The 24,191-nt window shown below is 37.7% G+C and overlaps 1 protein-coding gene across 1 annotated transcript in view; it reads left to right on the forward strand.

Annotated features, from left to right (window-relative positions):
- The window catches only part of MARCHF1 (membrane associated ring-CH-type finger 1), a 230,119-nt gene that overhangs the window by 100,342 nt on the left and 105,586 nt on the right, over positions 1-24,191 (forward strand). Inside the window, exon 2 of the mRNA XM_036423927.2 lies at positions 9,283-9,333. Coding sequence (XP_036279820.1) covers positions 9,283-9,333 — 51 coding nt within the window. The remainder of the gene's footprint in view (positions 1-9,282; positions 9,334-24,191) is intronic.

The raw sequence follows: 24,191 nt of genomic DNA on the forward strand, positions 1-24,191 counted from the left end.
TAGAGGAGTAGTGGACTTCCTGTTTTTAATGCAAACATAGTCATATAGAACACAATTGTGGGAACCAATGAAAGTTCTCATGTTATACTCATATAAGAGTTCAACTGTTGCACACTAAACGCTTATGCTGATCTGACTCTATGTACTGTTAGGGGAAAACAGGAGTAGTCAGTACACCTTTTCATACAAGACACTGAACCGAAACCATCACCTTCTGTATTTTGGCAGCCATTCAAGTGCTCCTTATTTTCTGTCTTTCCATAACTGGAAAATGTGTAAATTAAATCATTGGGGCCTTTTCATTGGTGCTCTGGTAATTTAGCCAGTGATCCCTTTTCTGTATTCTTTCTCTTTTCATCCAAATAAGACTCATTTTGAAACATTTTCAGTACTGAAGTATGCAAACTTCTTTAAAAACCCACACAAACATTTCCTTTTGTTCTCATGCTAGCAATTGTAATTACTAACTTTGTCAGAATGACGTGTCATTCATCAATAGACAGTCTTTCTTTAGAAATGTACACATCAAGGGCGTGTTTTTGTGCAGCTTTTTTACGGATGGAAGAGAGATTTCCATAGCATGATTTTCATATTCTTTGTTTCCTAACCAACACAGTTGTTCGGGTTAAATACAATTAAGCTTTTATTCATTTTCATTAGCAAGAATAGCAAGGTTTTTCATTAAATTGGATATTTGACCACGATATATTTGTTTTTAAGAGAATTCATTGTTTTCAGAAAATTCTATATAGCACAAAATCTATAATAACAAAAGTGTAAAATGCTAATTAGACAGAACGTCCTTCCTTTTGGACAAAACCGCAGTGGGCAAGGGCCCTGGTAGAGGCGGCAGAGCCCCCTGCCTGCAGCAGCAGCAGGCGGAGGCTGGGGCTGAGGTCCTTGTATGAATTTCGTGCATCAGGTCTCTAGTTCAATAACTGTGACAGTTTACAAGTAAATGCCCTCAATAAATTTTCTTTAACTAGCATATCTGAGTTTAATAATCCCACTAGTCCTAGTTTATATTTACACAGTGCATTACTATTGGAAATATACCTTCTCAAAGTCTTTTGTCTTTGTTTTTATACTGTTCTGTAAGATCTTTAGACCTGCCTTGCAAATTCAGCAAGTCAGGGCCAAAGAAGATAACTGATTTTCTTATGGCCCATAGTCATATAGCTGCAATTCTAATCCAAGTGTTGTAACCACAAGCCCTACAGTTTTCCACCAATCCCACTGGACTGAATTCATTCAGTGCCTTTATGTTCCAGGTACTGTACTGTCTTCGAAAAGATAAATATCAAATATTTTGCAGCTCTTCATCACACATACACACACATTTTTCTTTATTTATATGTATATAAATAAAGGCCCAATGCATGAAATTCATGCAAGGGGCTTGACCCTCGCAGCTCTGGTTCACCTGGAAGGTCGTCCAGAAGGACATCCGGTCTAATTAGCATATTATGTTTTTACTATTATAGATATCTATTCTTTGATGAGTAAGACTAATGTTGCCATTTTTATTTCTTTTAATTTTTAAAGTTGATATTTTACCAAAATCAGACTATAAAAAAACAAGTAAACGTATACCACACAAAGATTTTTTTAAAGGGCTAGAATATTTCCTGGGGTCTGTCTGCTCCCTTCAATCCCAACATAATGAGGGACTGAAGGTAGTGATTGTGAATAGATTGGTGTATTAATAACCCATATTTGATAAGCATATTTTTGCTCATTCAAAAATATATATGTACATATATAAACATATATAGAGGTTCTGTATTCTTGTTTTTAAAGAAATAAAATTGCCCTCTACACATTGTTCTTGAACTCCTTTTTTACCTTCATAATATATGGTGGATGGTTATTACCATTTGCCAATAGGTAAACATGTAACTTCATATTTACACTATAATTTAGCATTATAATATCATATCCATATATAATAAAGAGGGAATATGCAAATTGATCATCACTCTGCCACAAAGATGGCTGCGCCCACAGTAGAGGTGGGGTTTCCTAAACAGGCTCCTTATTTCTCAGCTCCCTGCTCCTCAGTGCTGCCGCAGAGTTGGGAGGCTCCTGCCACCGCTGCTACACTCACCAGCCATGAGCCCGGCTTGGCTGAGTGGCTGCTCCCCCTGTGGGAGCACACTGACCACCAGGGGGCTGCTCCGTGGCAACAGACATTCTGGTTGCTCCACCCTGTAAAGGTCACTTAGGGTTTTATTATATAGAGTAGTGGCCCGGTGCAGACTATTCAATCTGGAGTCCATGAATGTACACACTATGTGAATAGCCAGTTGTCCAGAAGCATTTACTATATAAACTATCCTTTAAATATTGACTTGAAATAAGAGTTTTATTATATGTGATTTTTTTATATCTATTTCTGGATTCTTATTTTTTTTACTATGAACTTTTAGTCAGTTACTATGCCAATACCATATTAACTTAATCTCAGTGACTTTTAATATGGGCAATACCTCACATAAGAAGATGTCCTTTTTATCACTGTTTTCTTGAATATTCTAAGGTATTTCTTTTTCTATGTATGTTCTTTAAGATCCTTCTGTCTCTCTCCTTTCTACTTCAAAGAGGAAGAAATAGCCTCATTAGAGACTTTATTGGAACTACCTTCTACTTACATGTCAATTTGTAGAGGATTTATATCTTCCCATCAAAGAGTAATGCTTTCATTTGTTCAGATCATGATTTATACTCCTCAATAATATTTCATAGTTTATATTTTAATAAGACTTTATGATTTCCTTGTGAAATGTGTTCCTAAACGTTTTTGTTTGTTTTTATTATTACATTTCTGGATATTTATTGCTAGAAGAGAGAAAGAAATTGATTTTGCAGTATTTCCATTAGGATAGACTAAACTGTTATAATAAATCCAAAAAATGTGATGGCTTGAAAGAAATACAAGTTTATCTCTCTCATGACAGTTTAGAGAGAATGTTCCAAATTGTCAAAGGGCTCTTCACAATGTGGTCATTCAAGGACTCAAGAGATTTCAGCTCTACTAACCTATTAAGTGGCTTCCTGGCTTGCTCTGATACTCACTATCCTAGCACAGAGCAATTCAAAAAGTGTGGAAGAAATTTTAGATTTATGGGGCAGGCAGAAAACTGATGATTGCTGGCTTTGTTCACATCTCACTGGAGGGAATTGAGTCATAGGCAACCTGTAACTGGAAGGGAGATAGAATGTCACTGGAAAGATTTCGGCCCAGTTATTATTTTGTCAGTACAGGAGAAGGGAGAAGGGATTTTAGAAAATTTGATAGACTCTGTCATAATATAATTATCCTATATCTAGTCCTTAACTGTGGTAGTTTTCTTTTCTAATTGGAGACTCTAGAAATTCCCATAACAACATATTATCAATGAAAGAATATTGTTTCATTGCTTCTTTTAAAATATTTTTTCTACAATATAATTCTTTTTCTTGTTATTCTATTTGCTAGAAGTTGTAAGACAGGTTGAGTAATAATAGCAAGAACAAGCATTTCTAATAAAATCTCTTTAATTAACATAATCCTAGAATTTTTACCATTTAGAATAATATTTGTAATGGTTTTTAGAATATTGTCTTTATCACTCTAAGAGTTTTTCCTTCAATTCTTATTTCATTTAGAGCTTACATTCTAGCAAGACTACTGAGGTTTGTCAAATATCTTTTTGGCATTTAATTATAAGATTATAGTTTGCCCTTTCAAAGAATTATGTTGACATAATTCCTGATAAGAAAATGACTGGAATAAGTCAGACTTATTCTATTCCCTGTGCACATTTTGAATAAACTGCTGGTGTAGCAAAGATAAAAGCAAATCTTTTTAAAGATTTTTTTGTATCTGATATCTTAAGACTAAAACATAATTTTAGATAAAAGCAAATCTTTTTAAAGATGTTTTTGTATCTGATATCTTAAGACTAAAACATAATTTTATTTTAATTTTTATAGCTTTTTGTGTAGTTAATACATTGAAAGTTTCATTTATGCAAGATTAGTAATATGAATTAGAAAAATATATGTTTCTATGGCCAATAATAGCATAAATCAAATTGGAGTTATTCTTTAAAAGTAAGATACATCTCAGTTGTGAAATCATCATGCCCTTATCTTGTTAGAGCACACAGACTTCCATTGAGTTTTCCCATCTCTTCTTTGTTGTCTATCAAATTTTCTTTTTTATGTTGAATAAATTCTGGTAACTTTGATTTTGCCAGAATTTGATTCATTTCCTCCAGGTTTTCAAATTTGTTGCAATAGCACTACATGTAGCTTTTATAATCTGTTTTTCTGATCCCTTTTGTGTCTTTGGTTATGTATCCTTTCTCATTTCTTATATAATGTTGCTCTCTCTTTTCCTTAACAAACCTTATAGTATGTTCATCTATTCTGTAATTATATTAAAAAGATTTGCTATGGAAAATATTTCTTTATCCTTCCTATTTATATTCACTTAATGAGGTTTAGCTTTTATATTTTATAACTTTCACTATATTATTTTGAACTGTATTCTTTAATAACAAAGCCATTTACAGCTATAAATGCTTATCTAGCACTGGCCAGTTTGGCTCAGTGGATAGAGCTTTGGCCTGCAGTCTGAAGGGTTCTGGGTTTGATTCCAGTCAAGGGCATATGCCCGGGTTGCAGGCTGGATCCCCAGTAGGGGGTGATGATTCTCTCTCATCATTGATGTTTCTCTCTCTTTCTCCTCTCCTTCCCTTCCTCTCTGAAATCAATAAAAATATATTTTAAATAACTAAATAAAATAAATGCTTATCTGGATACAGCTTTTGCGGTGTTCCAAAGGTCTTATAGTATGCTCTTTTCTAGAGTTTCTGGCTATCATTTCCCAGAGAATATTCATTTCTTTAGAAGAAGCATTATCTAAAGATTTGATAATTAATTTTCAGGTAACTAGTCACATTAGTCACATTTACCCTGGCCAGCATGCTCAGTGTTTAGAGCATAGGCTTACTCACCAGAGAGTTGTGGGTTTGATTCCAGGTCAAGGGCAGGTATAATGGTTGCAGGTTCAATCTCTGGGCTGGGTGGAGTACCTGTGGAAGGCAACCAATCTCTCCTCTCTCTAAAAATCAATGAAAAAATACCCTCAGGTGAGGATTAGCAACAAAAAATTAGTCATAATTCAATCTGTATTTCTGATTTTATTTGCTCAATATCTACAGAAGTGCTTTATAAAATCCCTACTTAAATATTTTTGTTAAGGTATTATTTGAGGTTAAATAATTCTTAAATGTTTTATAGACATTAAGAAGAGTGTTTCAATTAACGGACATGGGATTTTTATATATCTATTAGTTAAGTTTTTGTTGCATTAGTCATTTTTGCTATGTTCTTGTTTATTTTTTTTATGTTTCATTGTTTTCAGAGACTTTCTTCTATTATAAGCTTTAGTTACTCTAGGAAAAATAGTCTATTTTCTACTTAGAATTCTTCAGGTCACCCTCCAAATGAGCTCTTTTTTTTTTTTTCTTTCCAATACTCTTGACTTTTAGCCTGGGAGTGGGGTAGGGGGGAAAAGTGGAATATTCTGCAGAATAGCATCATATCAGTGCTCTGTGTGAGACTGTCTTATTCAATTTTCTTCACTCAGGAATATTTAGTTTTTTCCCTTCAGTTTACATATAAAACCTGCTACAAGCTTCCTTACCGCCCTCTTCTGTTCAATGCTATAAAATATAGAATATTCCTATGTAGATACAAAGCCAGTCATATTGTGTCTTCTTTAACACAAACCATTTCCTTTTAAAGGGACTATGCCACTTTCCTTAGATCATGACATTTAAAATATATTAAAACCATTTTTTTATTTGGTAATCATTGTATTTCTTGCTGTTAATAAAAATTCAACCATGCTTAATTGAGATGAAACTTTAAAAGTAGTATTATATTATCAATAATAATCACAAAAAAACTGACACTTTCAGATACAATCATATCAAACCAAATTCTGAAACATCTTATAAATATTAGAAAGCAATTATAAAACCAAGTCTCTCTGTCTGCCTACTGTAAATGATCTGCTAGCCTCAGACTTTCCATGCAGACTTGTTAGAACTTTTCAGCTCCAACTTTTCTTGACCTTCAAGGTCACTATCATTTGGGTACCAGTAAGTGATGTCAGAATCAGAGACAGCTTCTGCTTAATCTAAGGTAAAGAATTTACACTGATCATAATGAGGTATGACAGCCATATTTGACTAATCTACAAAGAAGAATATGTCATTGCAATAGTAATGGCACAAGCCACCCAATTAATTATTGGAAAATTGGACGGATTGCTTTGGAAGTTTTCCAAGAGATAAAGTGCTTCTGGCTCTTTGCTTCGAAGGCAAGGCAAACCAAACCTCTTTAACTCCCTGGGGTAGAGAAAAATTTGATTTTCTGTTCTTAAATTTTATATACCGAAATCTATTCCACAATAGAGGCAGAATTGCAGGACTGAGAAACTCAAATGTTTATGTGAAAATTATGAGTCTCGTAATTCGTGATGATCATCATGACATTTTTAAAAAATATAATTTTTATTGATTTCAGAGAGGGAGGGAAAAAGATAGAAACATCAAAGATGATAGAAAAATCATTGGCCAATTACCTTCTGCATGCCCCATGCTGAGGACTGGGCCTGCAACCTGGGCATGTGCCCTGACCGGAATTGAACTGTGACCTCCTGGTTCATAGGTCAACACTCAACCACGGGCCACACTGGCCGGGCCATCGTGAAATGTGAGGGAGCTCTTCTGGTGTTTTCTCTCCCTGTAAATAACAATGGGAATATTATAATCTTGCAATCTATAAAATGTTTTCAGTTATAACTTGCTTGATGTGTACCACAGTCTCTGCTTCTTAGTGAGGGAAATTTAAGTCCTCAAATGTCAAACAGCATATTCCTGCTAGAGCTAGTACGCTCCCACAGGCCTAATTGCAAGTCGGTCTCTTACTCTTGACACTGCCAACATAGCAACAGTGCACCTCTGTTCCTATATGGTAACTGGAATAGGGACAATAGGGAATGAAGCCATAGCAACCAATTTAACCTTTGCATGAGCTCATTCATTTCTTTCAATACTTCACCTAGTTTTAGGAGAAAATGGAACCAACAGATTTCACATTAAAAGATCCCTTGAAGTACTAAATAATCAAGCAGATGCTTCCTCTCCATTAGATTGAGCAGTGCTGGGGAAGAGTGTGGAATTATCTCCTAATTATAACCCTGTGCTGAACTCACTCACAGTTGTGGAGGGAGCCTTACCCTCTTTGTTCTATCTGAAAACAACACCACAAAGTCCTATTTGTTGTGAAAAATTAGGTCACCTGATGCCAAATTACATTTCCTACAGCACTTCTTAGTTCCAGCTGAGGCACCTTTCAATTCTAGTTCCTCGGTCACATCCTCAAATACCATTTTAATATAGAAAACATAGCAAAACACACGACAACGAAACTGTTCCCAAGGCCTATTAATATTGGGTGGCCTATTTACCTCTGTTCCATTGTGTCAAAATCCTGAATTTCACTGAGAAGGAAAGATGGATTGCTTTTGTTTCCTAGTCTCTAGAAGAGGAGTTGAGATGTCAGTTGAAAAGTACCTCTCTCCATCACCACGGGAAGCTAATCAAGGAAAAATGTCTGCAGGTAGTAGATACATTAATCTCCCCCTGGATCACGGGGCTGTTATGAGGTGTAACTAATCGTATCGTTGGGACTCATCTCGCTCTGTAATAACATGCTCCACAGTGACATGAGTGGCTGCAGGAGATGGATGTTGCATGTAAAGGAAAAAGTACTGTTCAGAGGGAATATCTATCTGCAAACCTGTGCCTGACACCGTGACAGTCTGCGGTGAATGCAGCTACCGTGTTTCTACCACAACCCGTTTGCCATATCCTGTCATCAGCGTGTTTCTGAAACTGTCCCAAGCCATCTTCACAGGGCGGTTTCAGATCCACAGGTTGTTACAACAACTTAGTTCCCAGAAATGACCTCTGTCAAAGGGGTCTGCTCAAGTCCACTTTTGTGCTGAGTCCAGACGCTCAGAAATTTCTATTTAAGAGCCTCCTAGAATATTTCAGTGGCAAGGTTAATTCAGATCTTTCACAACTTCTCATTTCCAGAACAAGTTCCTCCCATATTTCCTGGGCAGAAGGAAAGCACTGTGATCTCTTGCTACATGTTCAGTGCCAGTCACTTATCGACCGGCTGATAGTTGGCGGAATGGAAAACATTAGGATGGACAAGTCAGAAGGTCTTATGGGCACAAATTCCATGACGGGCAGGAACAGAATATTTCTGGGCTTCCAAGGAAGGGTTGACACTCTTTAAGGTTCCTTCCTCCTTTAAAATTGTATGACTTTTTTAAAAGTTATTTATTCAAAACCTTTTTCATGCTTCTTATCTATGAAATTAGAAAATCTTTAAGAGGCAAACATTGGGGTTGTTAATTTTTAACTTAACTTTACATTTTAAATTTAAAAATAATTTTTAAAGTATATTTAATTTAAACAATTAAATATTTTATGTTAAAAAAAAACCCTATAGATTATTTTATGTCAAAAGGAAAATAACAGGAGAATCAATAAAGTACATATTAGAGCCGAAACCAGTTTGGCTCAGTGTTTAGAGCATCATCTGGGGACTGAAAGATCCCAGGTTTGATTCCAGTCAAGGGCATGTACATTGGTTGTAGACATCCCCAGTAGGGGGTGTGCAGGAGGCAGGTGGTCGATGTTTCTCTCTTATCGATGTTTCTAGCTCTCTAGCCCTCTCCCTTCCTCTCTGTAAAAAATCAATAAAATATATTTAAAAAATAAAGTATTATACATATTAAAAGAAGGAGTAAGATGTATGCAATATTTACTGACACTGAGAACCAGAATTTACTCAGAATTTCCTGGTAGCAAAAGCAAAAGGGCAAATAATGGACTGTATTTCTACTGTCTAATTTTATTTCAAAAGAACTGCAATCATTTTTTCTAAAGAAATAAGTATTTTCTGGAAATAAATACTTCTAGACTGATATATACCCTGGTGTTAATTGAAACATTTTCAGAAGGGGCACTGATACATGCTAGAGACACACAATTCAGTAAGAAACAAACCATCCTATATAAGCAGTTCGTACGTCTATCAGAACAACGCCAAAAGTATTTTCACGTCTGCCTTTGCTATGCTTTTCTTTTTCTCAGGGTGAAGACTAGTGCCATACATTTAATCAATGACTATAATTTTATTTTTCAGAATGAAAAGTCCCCAGGACGATCTGCAAGTCGATCAAGTAATATCTCAAAAGTAGGTGAACTTTACTTATTTTCTTAATTGTTTATTGACGTCCATATTTACTCTATAATGCTTTACCTATAATTATTATCGGTGAACAATAGACGAATATGACTTGTGAATGGTTTTAACTATTTCAAGCTCTTACTGTGTTAAAAGGCATGATTTTACACAACAAAATGAGGTTAGCTATTTTTTCCTCTTCGGTGCTGTACACAAAAGATCATTTGCTACTTTCAGAGTGTCATACAAAGTATGTTTTTCCCCTCGTGTTTCAAGCACCATAGAGTTGCCACATACCCATATTGAAACTATATCAACATTCATGATATGATTTCCATGAATTCAATGTTTCAGGAGTTTGGGCTCAATGATGCTAGAACTTAACTATTCTTGTCACCAGGGCAAGTTTTATAAATTAATTTAAGACATTCGTTTGATCATATTTACTTTAGAGTAAAAGGATGAAAGAAAAAAAATAATACCCCCTAGACTTATCTATAAATCTGATCAAGACACAAAAGTGTTCAAGACATTTTGGCATGGGAGAGATACTCCAGATTTTTATTTTTCCCGGGAAACAAAAATTAAGAGCCATTTTCTAAAATGAGACTCTATGCGATGTATAGGCTTGCTGCTTTGGGAAGTAAAAAGTCATTTAGAGCCATTTGTCAAATTGAAAATTTACGACTTCCAAAAATAAAATTCAGACAGAGATGAATTTACCATGAATAAAACTTTTTATTACAGGACCCCTCATTTGACAACACCCTTCTGCAGCCTTAAACTTAATTTTGTATATGTAATTTTTATGTTTTTCCTTCAAGAGGGACCCCAAAATAGTAATAAACTTTAGGCACCATGGAACCTAGATCTACTTCCAGTTTAAGGACATTTTTAAAAAAATTCTGGGTGGGTTTTGGCAAAAAGGACTTTATTGCCCATTGAAAAATAGTAGTAGCCAGACCATCAGCTATTTTCTTGAGCTGGTTTCCCAAGATCAGTTCTTCTAAGACAATGCCAAGATAGTCAGGTGCCACCTACAAACACATTGAGTTAATTGGGCGGGGGGGGGTGGGGGGGGCAGATACGCCGAGGACACGCAGAATCCTGAGTAAGCATGCCTGTTCATTGCTCAACAGGGAGATTATATCTCTACTAGAGGCCCAGTGCATGACATTTGTGCACTCTGGCAGGCGGGGGGGGGGGGGGGGGGGGGGGCCCGGGGAGGAAGGAGGCAGGTCCTGCACCCTTTAGCAGTCCAAGAGTACTTGGGCGGGGAGTAGGCTGAAGCCAGTCAGACAATCTTAGCTCTGCCTTGGAAGCGGGCCGCTATGCTTGCCAGCAATCAGCCCAGCTTGCCAGCCATCAGCCCAGCTTCTGGCTGAGCAGTGCTCCCCCTGTGGGAGCCCACTGACCATCAGGGGGCAGCTCCTGCATTGAACATATGCCCCCTGGTGGTCAGTGTGCATCATAGCAACCAGTCTTTCCGCTGTTCAGTCAATTTGCATATTACCCTTTTATTATATAGTGTTATTATTTGGATGCTGCAATGCTAGCCTCTATACAAACATCCTTAAAAAGATATCTCAGAACAAAAGCAGTCAATGGTTCTTCTTGTAAGAGATGTATAAGAGACACATAGAAAGCCCTTACCAGATCAGCTCAGTGGATAAAGCATCTGCCTGCAGTCTGAAGGGTCCCAGGTTCGATTCCAGTCAAGGACATGTACCTTGGTTGTGGGCACATTCCCAGTAAGGAGTGTGCAGGAGGCAGCTGATCAATGTTTCTCTCTCCCATCGATGTTTCTAACTCTTTATCCTTCTCCCTTCATCTCTGTAAAAATAAAATCAATAAAATATATTTTATAAAACTAGAGAGACATAGAGACTTGCAACTCACCACATGGTACTGAGAATGTCTGTTACACTCAAATCTAGGTACCTGTATAGATCTTTGAGAGGCAGTGTGGATCAGTGGTTAATGGTACTAACTCTGGAGGGAGAGGATCTGAGGGCATGTTGTTGCTTACTTGGACTTTTGACTGATGTAACCCTGAGACCGTCACTTAACCTTCCTAAGACACAGTTGCCTCCAGTGTGAGTTGAGAATGAGATCAGTCACCTGAAGGAGGTTTGAGGTGCTTGTAAGTTAAAACAATACCTTTGAAATGTTTGTTGTTAGTCACACCATGAAGAGCCTAGCCCACAGCTACAGAACATAGCCATCTTCTGAACTTGAATGTTAATGTTGACCTAGCAACATGAAAACAGTTCTGACAACTCCTTCCTCATACCAATTATTGTTTCCTTATCCAGGGGTGAAATTATATCTGCATTTCCAAACTGCAGTTTGAGTTTGACATAGCACAGCTTGTTTATAACATTTTAGACTTTTAATTTGTTCTATAAGAAGTAAAAAAAGAAAAAAAAGAAGAAAAAAAAAGTCAGGACTATGTTTTTTTTGTTTGTTTGTTTTTTCTGTGAGTTCTTCCAGACTCTGCTATCTATTAATTGTGTCATTGTGTGGAAGGCAGTTAATGATAAAAATACATCCTATTCAGAGAGAAATGAAAATCTCTCTTCTTAAACAGTCACTCTAATTGTATAATAGCAAAACCAACTACCTCACACCTGTAGGGATAAAAAGAATTCAGTGTGCATATTTTTTTTCTTTAAACCAATATAACTTCCCTTTTTTATGTGTTCAGAATGACAGTCACAAATGCTAAATACATTGTTGATTCCTCACTACTTTTTTATGAATCATTAAGTGATGAATTGTTCAAAAAAACCGTATAACTTATCAAGTATAAAATGGGGAAAAATCTAGCAATATAGTAGTCCTTTTATTTTAAAGTGGGGGAGAAGAAAACATTAACACGGAACAAAAATGTTCTGTCTCTAATTTTGTCAAAATAATATTTTACATAAAAAATAATTTTTATGTGAAATAAAAGATCATGAGCCTTTCAAGGATGCGATAATCATTATAACAGAGTAATTAAGAGCGTACTTTCCAGAGTAACTGCTCAGGAGGGTGAACTTCCTTAGTAACATTATCTGTAAAAGATGAATATACAACAGTATCAATCTCTTGAAGAGGTGCTTAGAACACTGGCTCTGAGTATTAGCTATTCTTATTATGGGGCTTTTAATATTTATATTTCAGTAACAGTAAGTGCTCAGTAAGTCTTTTTGTAAGCAAGTAAATTTGAGACATGGGTTATAAGTATTGTGTTCTGAGTGGAATAAGAAAAATTGAGACTTGACAGGGTTAAAATGTCAGTGATCTGACAGAATTTTATTGAACAAAATTGCATAGTCCTGCTTTCTTAAAAAGTACATATATAAAAATATTATATATAAATATATATGTAATAAATTATCTGATTTCAGTAGCAATATCATTCATATGTTATCTCTTATCTTTTATTAAGTTTGTTCCATCCCCTATTCTTTGATATGGGGAAGTCGTAGATAATATAGGGGACTCCATTCAGAATGGGATAGCAGCAATGCCCTTCACACTGTTGAGTTTTCTTCCCTACCTGTTTTTTTTTTTTTTTTTTTTTTGCTGTTCCTTCTTGAATCAGCAGAACTTCTAATCACCAATACTTGTAGAATGTCTCCCATCATGCAGGAATCTTATTCCATACTGGAATTGATGGAGTAATGAAAAAAATGTTCCAAGTCCTCAGCGATCTTACAGTAAAGGAATTAAAAATATGACATATATATCTCCTATATAATAAAAGGCCAATATGCAAATTGTTCCTTCAACCAGGAGTTCAACCAGCAGGCAGGGCATCCAACCACCCATGTTTCCTCCCCTTGGCCAGGCTGGCCAGACCCAGGACCTCACCCATGCATGAGTTCATGCACCAGGTTTCTAATATATATATACTGAGTGGCCAGATTATTATGTGTTCAGAGATCATAATAATCTAGCCACTCAGAGAGTGTGTGTGTGTGTGTGTGTGTGTGTGTATTATATATCTTACCTAATAATAAACAAACATGTAAATTGAATGTACTTCCACTACGCCCACAGCCAATCAGGAGTGATATGCAAATTAACCCAACAAAGATGGTGGTTAATTTGCATACACAGGAGCTGAGTGACTGGGATGGGTGGGTGGAATGCCTGCGTCATCACCACGGCGATGATGCAGGCATACCAACCCATCCCCGGTCTCTCAGGGCCTATGGACAATGGTTAGGGACAATCAGGAAGGCAGGCAGGCAAGCGGTTTGTAGCCAGCAGTCCTGGATTGTGAGAGAGATGTCCAACTGCCTGTTTAGGCCCCATCCTACTAGCCAGCAGTCAGACATCACTCGAGGGGTCCCAGATTGAAGAGGATGCAAGTTGGGCTGAGGGACACACACTCCCATGCAAGAATTTTGTGCACTGGGCCTCAAAGATATAATATATATGATATGACCTTCTATGCAGAAAAATATGACAGAGCAGCCTGAAATTATTAATTAAAATAAAAAAGACCTGCTCTCAGGTTGGTCCTTAGCTGGCATCTGAGAACTTGGAATTCAGGAGAAGAGAACCATCTTAATTGTTAACAATGGTTCACTGTGCCTAAACTAGGCAAACTATGTAATTTATCCTTAATACCTGCTTTCCTAGAGGAGTTTAGAATTTGATATATTCTTGGTGATAGGTACCTACATGACCAAACCCCAATGAAAACTTTAGTCATTGAGCCTCCAGTGAATTTGCCTGGTAGATATCGCAGTTCACATTGTCACAATTCATTGCTGTAGAATTAAGTGCATCCTATACAACGCCATGGGGTAAACTTTTGGAAGGTTGGAAATTTTCTCTTGGTTTCCTCTGGACTTCATCCCACATGCATTTCCCCTCTGTTGATTTTCCTTTGTGCCCTTTCATAGTTATAAGTCATGGCTCAGTGTATGACTATAAGTTCAATCTTATGAGCTGTCCTAAAAAATCACTGAACCTGGGCAGAGTTATGTGAACCTCTGGGGCATTAGTCAAAATAGTAGAAACAGAAGGCTAGGGGAGTTCAGAGAATGATCACTTCCATTTGGTGAAGACAGGATAACAACAGAGAACATGTCTTGGAAGAGTAGTTTATAAACAAGGACTTGAAGAATGGATGTGACTTGTTCAACCTGCATGGCTCAGTGGTTGAGCATCAACCTATGAACTAGGAGGTCACCGTTCAATTCCCAGTCAGGGCACATGCCTGGGCTGTGGGCTTGATCCCTGGTGTGGGGCATGGAGGAGACAGCCAATCAATGATTCTCTCTTATCATTTATGTTTCTATCTCTCCCTCTCTGAAATTTACAAAAATGTATATGCATTTTTAAAAGAATAGATGTGACTTGATCTTGGAAAGTACATTTAAAGGGATATAAGTATAAGGCATGGGAGCTAGAAATCATGGGCTATAAAGAGAAAGGTACCTAAAATAGTTTTTAGGGGTCTTTACCATGGAGCTTTGATAAAAGGATGGATTCTCTTTAGTCATACAAGTGTTCTCTGGTTTGGAAACATAGAGATGGATAATAACCCATGAAGATCCTTGAGACTTTTTTTTAAATAAATATATATATATATATATATATATATATATATATATATATATATAACTTGAACATTGTTTTTGCTATTCAGGACTGTGTAAACATGATCGTGCTGTTGTGAATATGAAATATCCAAGCATGAGATAAATAACACAGTTGGATTATTCATGAACAAATGTTCTCCTTAGATTTTACCTCTGAATCTTTGTACCATATATTATTCAACTACAATTACATTTTGAGTTTCATAGTCATTCCAACTTTTAATTTTGTATTATTGAATAGTTTATATTTCTAGATTTCTTTAGGATATACACTGAGTGGCCAGTTTATTATGATCTCTAAATGCATAATAATCTGGCCACTCAGAGTACTTTTCTTGAGTGCCTCATTTATTTGATATCAAAGATATTATAAATCATGCACCTGATCAGTTTTCCCCTTTGCACTGGCTGATAGAAAGCTCAGGGCAAATAAATGGTTGATCTCCAGCAAAAGTCTAGAATACTTTTGGTACCCATCTGAGATACAAATACATGAGTGGCCAGATTATTATGCATTCAAATATCATAATAATCTGATCACTCAGTATATAAAACAGACTGTGGATCTTGTGGGGTTTTTTTTCTTATTTTGATAATATTTGTGTGCCTTGGATAAGTTAAAGTTGACTCAAAGCCACAGAGAAGCTATGTAGATTTAAAATAAAACAATGAATGTGCAATTGTCAAAATAACTTCAGTGTGAACATGGCAGCACTCATTTATGCATCACTTACATTTTTTCTTTTTGAAAAGCTGCTTTTGATATTAGTTCTTGTTGCTTTTTAACACACATATAACTCACAAATAGGTTCCTCAAGGTGCAAAATTATCCAAATTTGGACTTTCTTTTATTTCTTCTTGGGTGAGGGATCATTACATTCAACTAGCAAAAGTATATTATGTATTTCACAAGAAAAACCTTTCAAAAGCAAACTGTCAAAAAGGGAAAAAAGCCCTGTACTTTCTATTCAAATCAACATCTAGAATTTTCTTTTAAATAAAGAACTTTATGCTTTTTCTTCTATGTAGGAAGCAGCTCACAAAATCTAATCTACTTATAAAAAGAAATTCAAAGGCCACTATCTTAACAAAATGATATTTCATTTAGTTTTCATTATTTTCTATTATATTCCCAGACTGCATTTACTTGACAGAGGTTCATCTAAATTATTCAATTGATCTATAAATACTTTGTATAAAGTTAAGGTAAAGATAATGCATAGTGTATAAAATATTATTTCTAATGCTTTCTCTTCTTATCTTTGTACCCTAGTTTATTATTTAATAATAAATGGATATAGTTAATACAATTTATTCAGCCAACATTTTTGTAAGGATACACTATGGAGAAGGCATTATATGAACCATGGCATTTTAAGTAAATGGCTTTCTTGGATCAAACACATACTTTGATTTTTACTTCTGTAAATTTTCATTTCTTCACATTTTGCCAGACTTACCTTTAAGATTTCAAATACTTTCCAACAAGGTCAAGGTGAAAGCGTTCCCCAAATGTGAAATGTACTGGGAATTCTGTCAGCTTAACCTGAGCCAAGCATTTGCATCCCTGAACAGGTGTTTAATGTCCTGATTTATTGAGAGATCCATCTTGGTTTGCTTGTACAAAGGGCCTATAAATCAGCCATACCTTCAGATTACATACCTTCAGAGGGGTAAACTTGATAGGTTGATGAAATAAAATGGGCTGGAGAGCTAGGAAACAAGTGAAAATAAGGTGGACTAATTTGAGAACTTTCATGGAGCCTGAGTCCTGAGACCAGAGGTGAAAAAGACCATAAATTCAGTTGATTTAGTAAAGTTGTTGGGGCAAGATTAAGAAAGACTGGAGCTTCTTATATCCTGAGTGTTTTTTATTTTCTTTATATACACTCAGCCCAAAGTGATCTCATCTAGCCTCATGATTTTATATAGCATCACAAGCCAACAGCTTGTGATATCACATAGATATCTCTAGCCCATATTTCTACCAAGATTTTCAGACTCAAATATCCCACTCAAAATGTCCACATAAATGTGTAACAGGAATCTGTCTTAGGTCAGATCCTGAGATGAGACTTTTTTGCAGTGATTTACTATGGGAGTGTTTCCAGTAGGAGACACAGGGCAGGGGAGAGAAGGAATCCTGCAAAAAGACTCTACAGTCTAACATGTACTTGTTGTCTCCACTTGAGGTATGGAAGCAGGACATACATCCTCCTGTACCAGTCATTCACGGCCTCAGGATCACATAAAGTGGGAAAAACTTCCAGTGTTTGCACTCTCTTTTCACATGCAGGTAAAGCTATCTAAGAAGCCAAGGGCAGTTTTCTAAAGAGAATCATAGTTGCAGGACTTTAGAAATGAAAAGTGCCCAGAAGCTGAGGGAGCCACATATGGAAACTCTGAAAAGGGCCAGGCTGGGTCTTGGTGGGACACTGGCAGCATCCACTGTCGCCCACTCATTGCATCCTGTCATGGACACTTACAGATGAGAACTGGTCACAATTTCTGAGGAAAAACTTGAAAGACATGAGTTAATAGAATGTGCCAAAGCTATAGGTGGTTCATCATCTCCTTTCACCACTCATTTTATATATCCCTCATGCTTGATTATGAGCTCTGTTACACTAAGTGGCTTGCTTGGTGAAGTGTGTCTGACTCCAGTTCTGATCACCCGGCTCTTATCAGAGTGTGGTTGTAATCAGTCATTTAAAATTAAACCTGGGTGTGAATGAACAAGAAAATGCAGCAATAGATAGATTCTCCCAAGTTTTCAAATATTTTCTGCTTCTTCATTATGGAGCTGCAACCACATCTTCTCATAATGGGCAAGTATGATTGTTCAGTGAATTGCTGCTCTGCCTGCTTGCGAATTAAACTGGCATTACCAAGTGCATGAGGGAAAGGTCCAGTGTCTGGCCAACTGATGTCCATGGTCAGGCCTTCAGTCTTTCTGGAGCCAAGTAGCATGGCCAGAACTGCTTTCCAAACTCAGAAGGGAACTCTGCTGCAATATTATGACCTTGAACACTAGGATTTTCACTGCATTGCTCTTTTGGGGATTTGCATTCTTATTTACCTTGGTAACTCATGGTATTTGCCTCTTATTATGGCTCTTGCATCAAGGCTGCATGTACTGCAGCTGAAATGGCTGCAGAAACATCTCTCTTTCCAGGTCCCATTCAAAATGAGTTGACTTCTGAGTTATCTGAGGAAAGGTCTGAGCATTATTCCAAAGTTTGGTTTTTTGCTACCTCTAAAACCCATAGTCACTCCAACCACTCTGGGTCTTTCTTAACAGCAAAATAAAATACAGAGTTTGTCCTAAGCTCTGAAGGGAATGTCTTAACAAGCATAACACATGGAACCCCAGAAAACTTGACTGATTTGGTCATCTCCAGAATGTTTGTAGACTTTTTCTCCTGTCCTTGGAGCACCCTTATCCTCATAAGGCATTCTGATTATTGGCTTTTTCTGCTCATTAGATCTGATTAACATGATGTCCTCAATGCAATGGACTAATCTGATGTTTGACAATTGTCAGACAGTCGAGGCCACCTCCAGGCTATATGATGACCTATCCCCACGGTAGGACAAGGAATGTATATGGATGTCCATGCCAGGTGAATGCAAACTGTTTTTGATCTTCTTTTGATGACTATGGAAAAGAACTCATTACAAGGGCAATAGCCTCATGCTGCATTGCCAGATTCTGTTTTGATCTCCAACAGTAATGACATCACATGCAGCACAGCAGCTGCAGTTAGAGCTACTACTTGATTACATTTGCCCTGGACTCCTGTCATTTGCCTTACCCACCAGGCTTCTGCAGGAAATAGACATAAATTCAGTGGTGACATGATGGAAACAATCACCCAAATATCCTCTTAATTCTGTTTTTCTCACAAGGACAAAAGGCTCTTTTTCTCATTTAAGTCAGATAGTGTCTTGCTCCTGGGTAAACCCTCCAACGGATTCCCTGTATCAGAGTAAAACATAAATCCTCACATTGGCCTAATCTAGCCCTATGCTAGCTCCTTAATTGTATTTTTTTTTTTATCCCTCTTTCTCTATGTCACTCAGTTCTCAACACACTGACTTCTAGCTGTTTCTTAAATACTTGCATGTGCTTCAGGCAATTTGCCCTCCAGGCTCCTGCTACCCACAGGGCTCATTTCCCAGATATCTGCCAGATTGATTTCCTTGATTTCCCCCTCCCCCACCACCACCCCATTCCTTCTTAGATACCACCTTATCAGTGAAGATCTATCTCCTTTTCTTGCGGTATTTTATTATGATCTGCAAATTATGTATCATTTGTTTAAGCTCTATGAGAGCAAGAACTCTATTTCCTTAGCACATAGAAAAGTGACTGAGAAGTAGTATACACTTAGTAAATATGTATTGAATGAATAGAGCCTGTTTGTTTTGTTAGCTAAGAACACATTTTCTTAAAAGAAATCTGTGGGTGTGTAGAGTAGTGTTCCTTGGATCAGACCAGTCTATGAACTTGTTGTTACCAATACACACAAGATAGACAGAAAATCTAAGTGTTTATAATAGACTAGAGGCCCAGTGCACAAAATCTGTGCATAGGTACAGTCACTAGTAGCTGCTGGTTGCTGGCCAGGGCCTCCCTTCCTTCACCAGCTGTAGGCTGCCAGCCAGGGCCTTCCTTTATTCTGTGCCACCTCCTGGTGGCCATCAGATGTCATAGCAATCAATCAAACTCCCAGTCAGTCGAACTCTGAAGGGGACACTTGGCATATTAGGCTTTTATATATATAGATGCTCCACCCAGAAGCACATTACCAGTCACCTACTCTCAGCTTCTCTTAATATTTTTCAGATAATTTATCAACTGCTTCCTTCTCCAGAGAATCATCCTAAGTCAAGTGGTGACCTTTTACAATGCATGCATAACACGTATTTTTTTGTATATTATACTTTAACACCCACTAAAGAACATCTATTACAGAAGAACACCAAGTAATCAGATGTAAAGGATCACTTATCCATTGGGTTTCAGCCAGCCACTGTCCCATAGATGGAGTGGCCGTCATGGCAGAGAAGGAGGCCATGCACAAGGATCCAGTGAGAGGGAAGGGTGTGAGGTTCCTGAGCCCCAGTGGCTCATCTCTCTGCCCCAGCCCCCCTCGCTGGAGCTCTCCTATCCTGCCCGGGGCAGGAAGATTCTTTCCTGCCTTCACCTTGACCTTCACCTTGACCTTTCTCCTTATGAAGAGTGACCTAGCTGCCTCCACTGCTTGGCCTGTCAGAAGCAAGGCTGTTGTTGAGATGCCATTACCCTTCTCCCCTGTTTTTAGGACCTTTTATCAAGAAGACCAACCAGTCATAATGGCAACTTGATTGCATCAGATACCTTCCAGTTTTGGTTTGCCTCTCATGGACTACAGTGAAGTGAAGCACTAGGCTCAGGGACTAAATTTAAGAGGGCACCAAAAACTTAGCAATAAGGCTGAAACCGGTTTGGTTCAGTGGTAGAGTGTCGGTCTGCGTACTGAAAGGTCCCAGGTTCTATTCCGGTCAAGGGCATGTACATTGGTTGCGGGCACATCCCCAGTGGGGAATGTGCAGGAGGCAGCTGGTTGATGTTTCTCTCTCATCGACGTTTCTAGCTCTCTATCTCTCTCCTTTCCTCTCTGTAAAAAATCAATAAAATATATTTATTAAAAAAAACTTAGCAATAAGATAAATGTAAATGCAATAGTTTGTCATGCAATACAAATGTCATGCAAAAATTCCATGATAAATAAAATGTCAAAGTGTTAAAGAAAAACAGGATCCTATATGCAGCCAGAGGCAAGAGGGAAAAATCTGTATTACTGATATTCTATTTATTTAAGTTGTTTTTAAAATATATTTTATTGATTTTTTACAGAGAGGAAGGGAGAGGGATAGAAAGTTAGAAACATCAATGAGAGAGGAACATCGATCAGCTGTCCTCTGCACATCTCCTACTGGGGATATGCCTGCAACCAAGGTACACGCCCTTAACCAGAATCGAACCCAGGACCCCTCAGTCCACAGGTCGACACTCTATTCTCTGAGCCAAACCAATTAAGGCATTATTTAAAATTTTTTGTTTGTTTTATTATGGGATTTTTTTTTTTGCACTTGATTTCTAAAAAAAAAAAAATACCACTTTAACATATTTTTCTCTTGATTTCTGAGTTTTTTGGTGCACCCCCTCCCTTGCATAATGTGGCCGAGGTGCTTGCCTCACCCCTTCATGTTAGTCCTGGCCCTATGCTTCATGTGACCACTGAGAACTGATGGTTCAATTTACTAACACGGGATTCTGCCTAACGTCATCTCAGACCCAGGGATTCATTTATAGCCAAAGGTTTGGCAATGGATGTATGGCATGCGATCCATGCCTCTTTAGCCGATGCCTATCAGCCAGGTGCTGCTGTTAAATACAGTAGTTACATGTCCTTTGGAAGACACATCAATCAGACATATCAGCATAGAAAATACATTCTGGGAGAATGAGACAGCTGTCCTTCAAAATGCAGTGTTTTTAAAACAACAGCCACTAAGTGGTGCTTTGCCTCTTATGGGTATAATCGTTGAGTCTAAGAGATGAGGGACAGAAATAGGAGTCACCTGGCTCATCAGTTATCCTACTCCCAGTGACCCACTTGGGGAATTTGTGCTTCGCACATACATTACATTAGGCTCCATGGGTTTACAAGTCCTGGTTCACAGAGGGGACCCTTTCACCTGAGGATATAGCCTCCCACTAAACTTCAAGCTCCTTCTGCTTTCGCCCAGTAAAGCAATCTGTTACCATTCTAGCAGGCACAATCAACCCTCATCCTCACCAGAAAGCTCTGCTTCATTATGGCAACTTGGAGAACTAAATCTGCTCCTCAAAGGATCCACTAGGGCATCTCTTTCCCTTGCACTGTTGTGGCTGTACATGGGCAAGAATAGCAGCAATGGCTTAGAAGAGCTTGGTAACCAGGGACTCAGATTCTTCAGGCAAGTCACCTGGATCAGTGGAAGGATTGTGCAGTGGGGGAGATGATAGACATCAGCTATGACCTCCAGACCAAAGGCAGCAACAGGAGCTGTATTCATTCCACTTATCCTCCTCTTGTTTTTCAAAACAAATGTAACCAATCAGATTCCTGGAGAAGTTCTGTTGAGATGGAGTGAACTTGATATGAATCACAAATGGACCTATGTGATCCAAGGAGTCGCAGGCGTCTTCAAACTACGGCCCGCGGGCCACATGCGGCCCGCAGAGGAGTCTGATCTGGCCTGCCAGGTTTTTTGGGCAGTGAGCGCAGCCGAGGTGTTACAGTAGGAATTAGTAGTTCATATAGTCCGGCCCTCCAGCTCTCTGAGGGACCGTGATCTGGCCCCCACTTTAAAAAGTTTGAGGACCCCTGAGAGTGAATGCTGTTGGTTTCCCTCCCATATCCCTGCTACAGGCCAGTGCCCCAGCCCCCAGCTGCTGGAGCTGTTGGCTGATAATACATTGCTCACAGCTGCTCACTCTCCAAAGACCTGCCTTTGGCCACACAGAAACTCTCTCATCCAGGAGGCTATATACTCCCTTACCCCCAGATGGTCAACAGTATTTGACAGAATGGGGCCACTGATCCCTTGCCTCAAACTGGAATTAACACTTGATGTCATTTTTGTGCCAGAGCTTCCTTATAGGATCAGCTGAAGCTGATATCCAAATAAGACATTGTTCTCTGGCTAGATGTACTAGTATAGCTCCCTTTATATAACTTCTTTTCTCTTTTCACTTATAAAGCTGGGCCCTGGCAAATCACTTGGACAACAATTTTTTTCATCCTCTTTTTAAAAATTATTTGATTAAATTTATTGAATGACATTTCTTAATACAATGATATAGGGTTCAAGTGTACAATTCTAAAATACATTATCTGTATATTGAATTGTGTGTTCACCACCCAAAATTAAACCTTTCATCTACATTTATTTCCCCTTCACCTTCTTCTACCCTTCCACCCCCCTTTTTCTCTGGTAATCACCATTATTGTCTGTGAGCTTCTTGTTTCAGGCTCTACATCTAGGGAATCTAACCTAAGCAGTTTAGGAAATTTTATAGCAATTTTACATTCTTACAAAATCCAATCACAAGCTATTTTTAAATTATAAATTTTAAGAAAATTAGACCATAAAGGATTGGAAAGAAAGAAAGAGAAAGAGAATTGGTCCTTCATCACTGATAATTTGAGAAGCACTGCTCTGGGGCATACAATATGTTTTTAGAAGATGCAGATTTTGAAATTGTCTAGAGTGCTTAGAAGACCCATCAAGGAGGGGACCCTGAAATATATTCTCTCTTTTTTCCTGTAATGTGGTCCTTAAACAATACAGTCTTTATTTAGTTATGATTTCTTTCAATAGTAGTGCCATGTTTAATTTGTTCAGCCCTAAGATAAGAGGAAGAGTTGAAACTACTTTTTAAAATGTACTTTAACATGATCAACACTTGGATGGTTGTTGGGGAAAGGAATTCACCTCTAACGCAAGAAATTTTGGCTTCATGATTTCCAAGGGCTGTTTTTAAATTCCACTTTTAAGTATTGCCAGGGATTAAATCTCTGAACAGAACATCTGCTAAGAAGCTGGGATCAATAACATTTTATATCCTCCAGCACTTAGTAGATGGATATAGACTTCTTTCAATGTTAAACTAGATTGCATTCTATTGCCTCTGAACATCCCTTCAAAAGAGGATGGCTCTCTTTGAGGAAAGTCCAGAATCAAAATAATTTCAGTTGAAAACAGTTAGTTGTTAATGAGAACTTTTTGTGGAGGTGAAATTCAGAAACAAAACTGCAGATTGACTCATGAATCAGACACATGGAACATGGGATTACTGTTGGCATCTGTGCCTTATGTCTCCTTAGCTGAAGACCTCTGGCTGTCACCAGGAGTGTAGACAGCTGAGATCTTTTGATCCAATACCCAGCCAAGTACAGGCTCCTAAAGAACTCAGAAAATAGGTCATGCCAAATACTCAGTGAGAGAGAGCAGGGGAGTATAGTGCCAAGACATTAAACAAGACTGGCAGTGGCTCTCTTGGCATATATCTAATAGATTTCCTATATCAAATGGACCATTTCATTTTAATGTAAATTCTAATGTTGGACTTGCAATATTTTTAAATTAGCTTTATTTCCTATATTAGTAGATTTGTGAGATGAATTTAGGATCTTGTGTCTTTTAAACATAATGATGTGAACAGTT

This window comes from Pipistrellus kuhlii, unplaced genomic scaffold (genome assembly GCF_014108245.1).
Source record: "Pipistrellus kuhlii isolate mPipKuh1 unplaced genomic scaffold, mPipKuh1.p scaffold_m20_p_8, whole genome shotgun sequence".
NCBI classification, from domain to species: Eukaryota; Metazoa; Chordata; class Mammalia; order Chiroptera; family Vespertilionidae; genus Pipistrellus; species Pipistrellus kuhlii.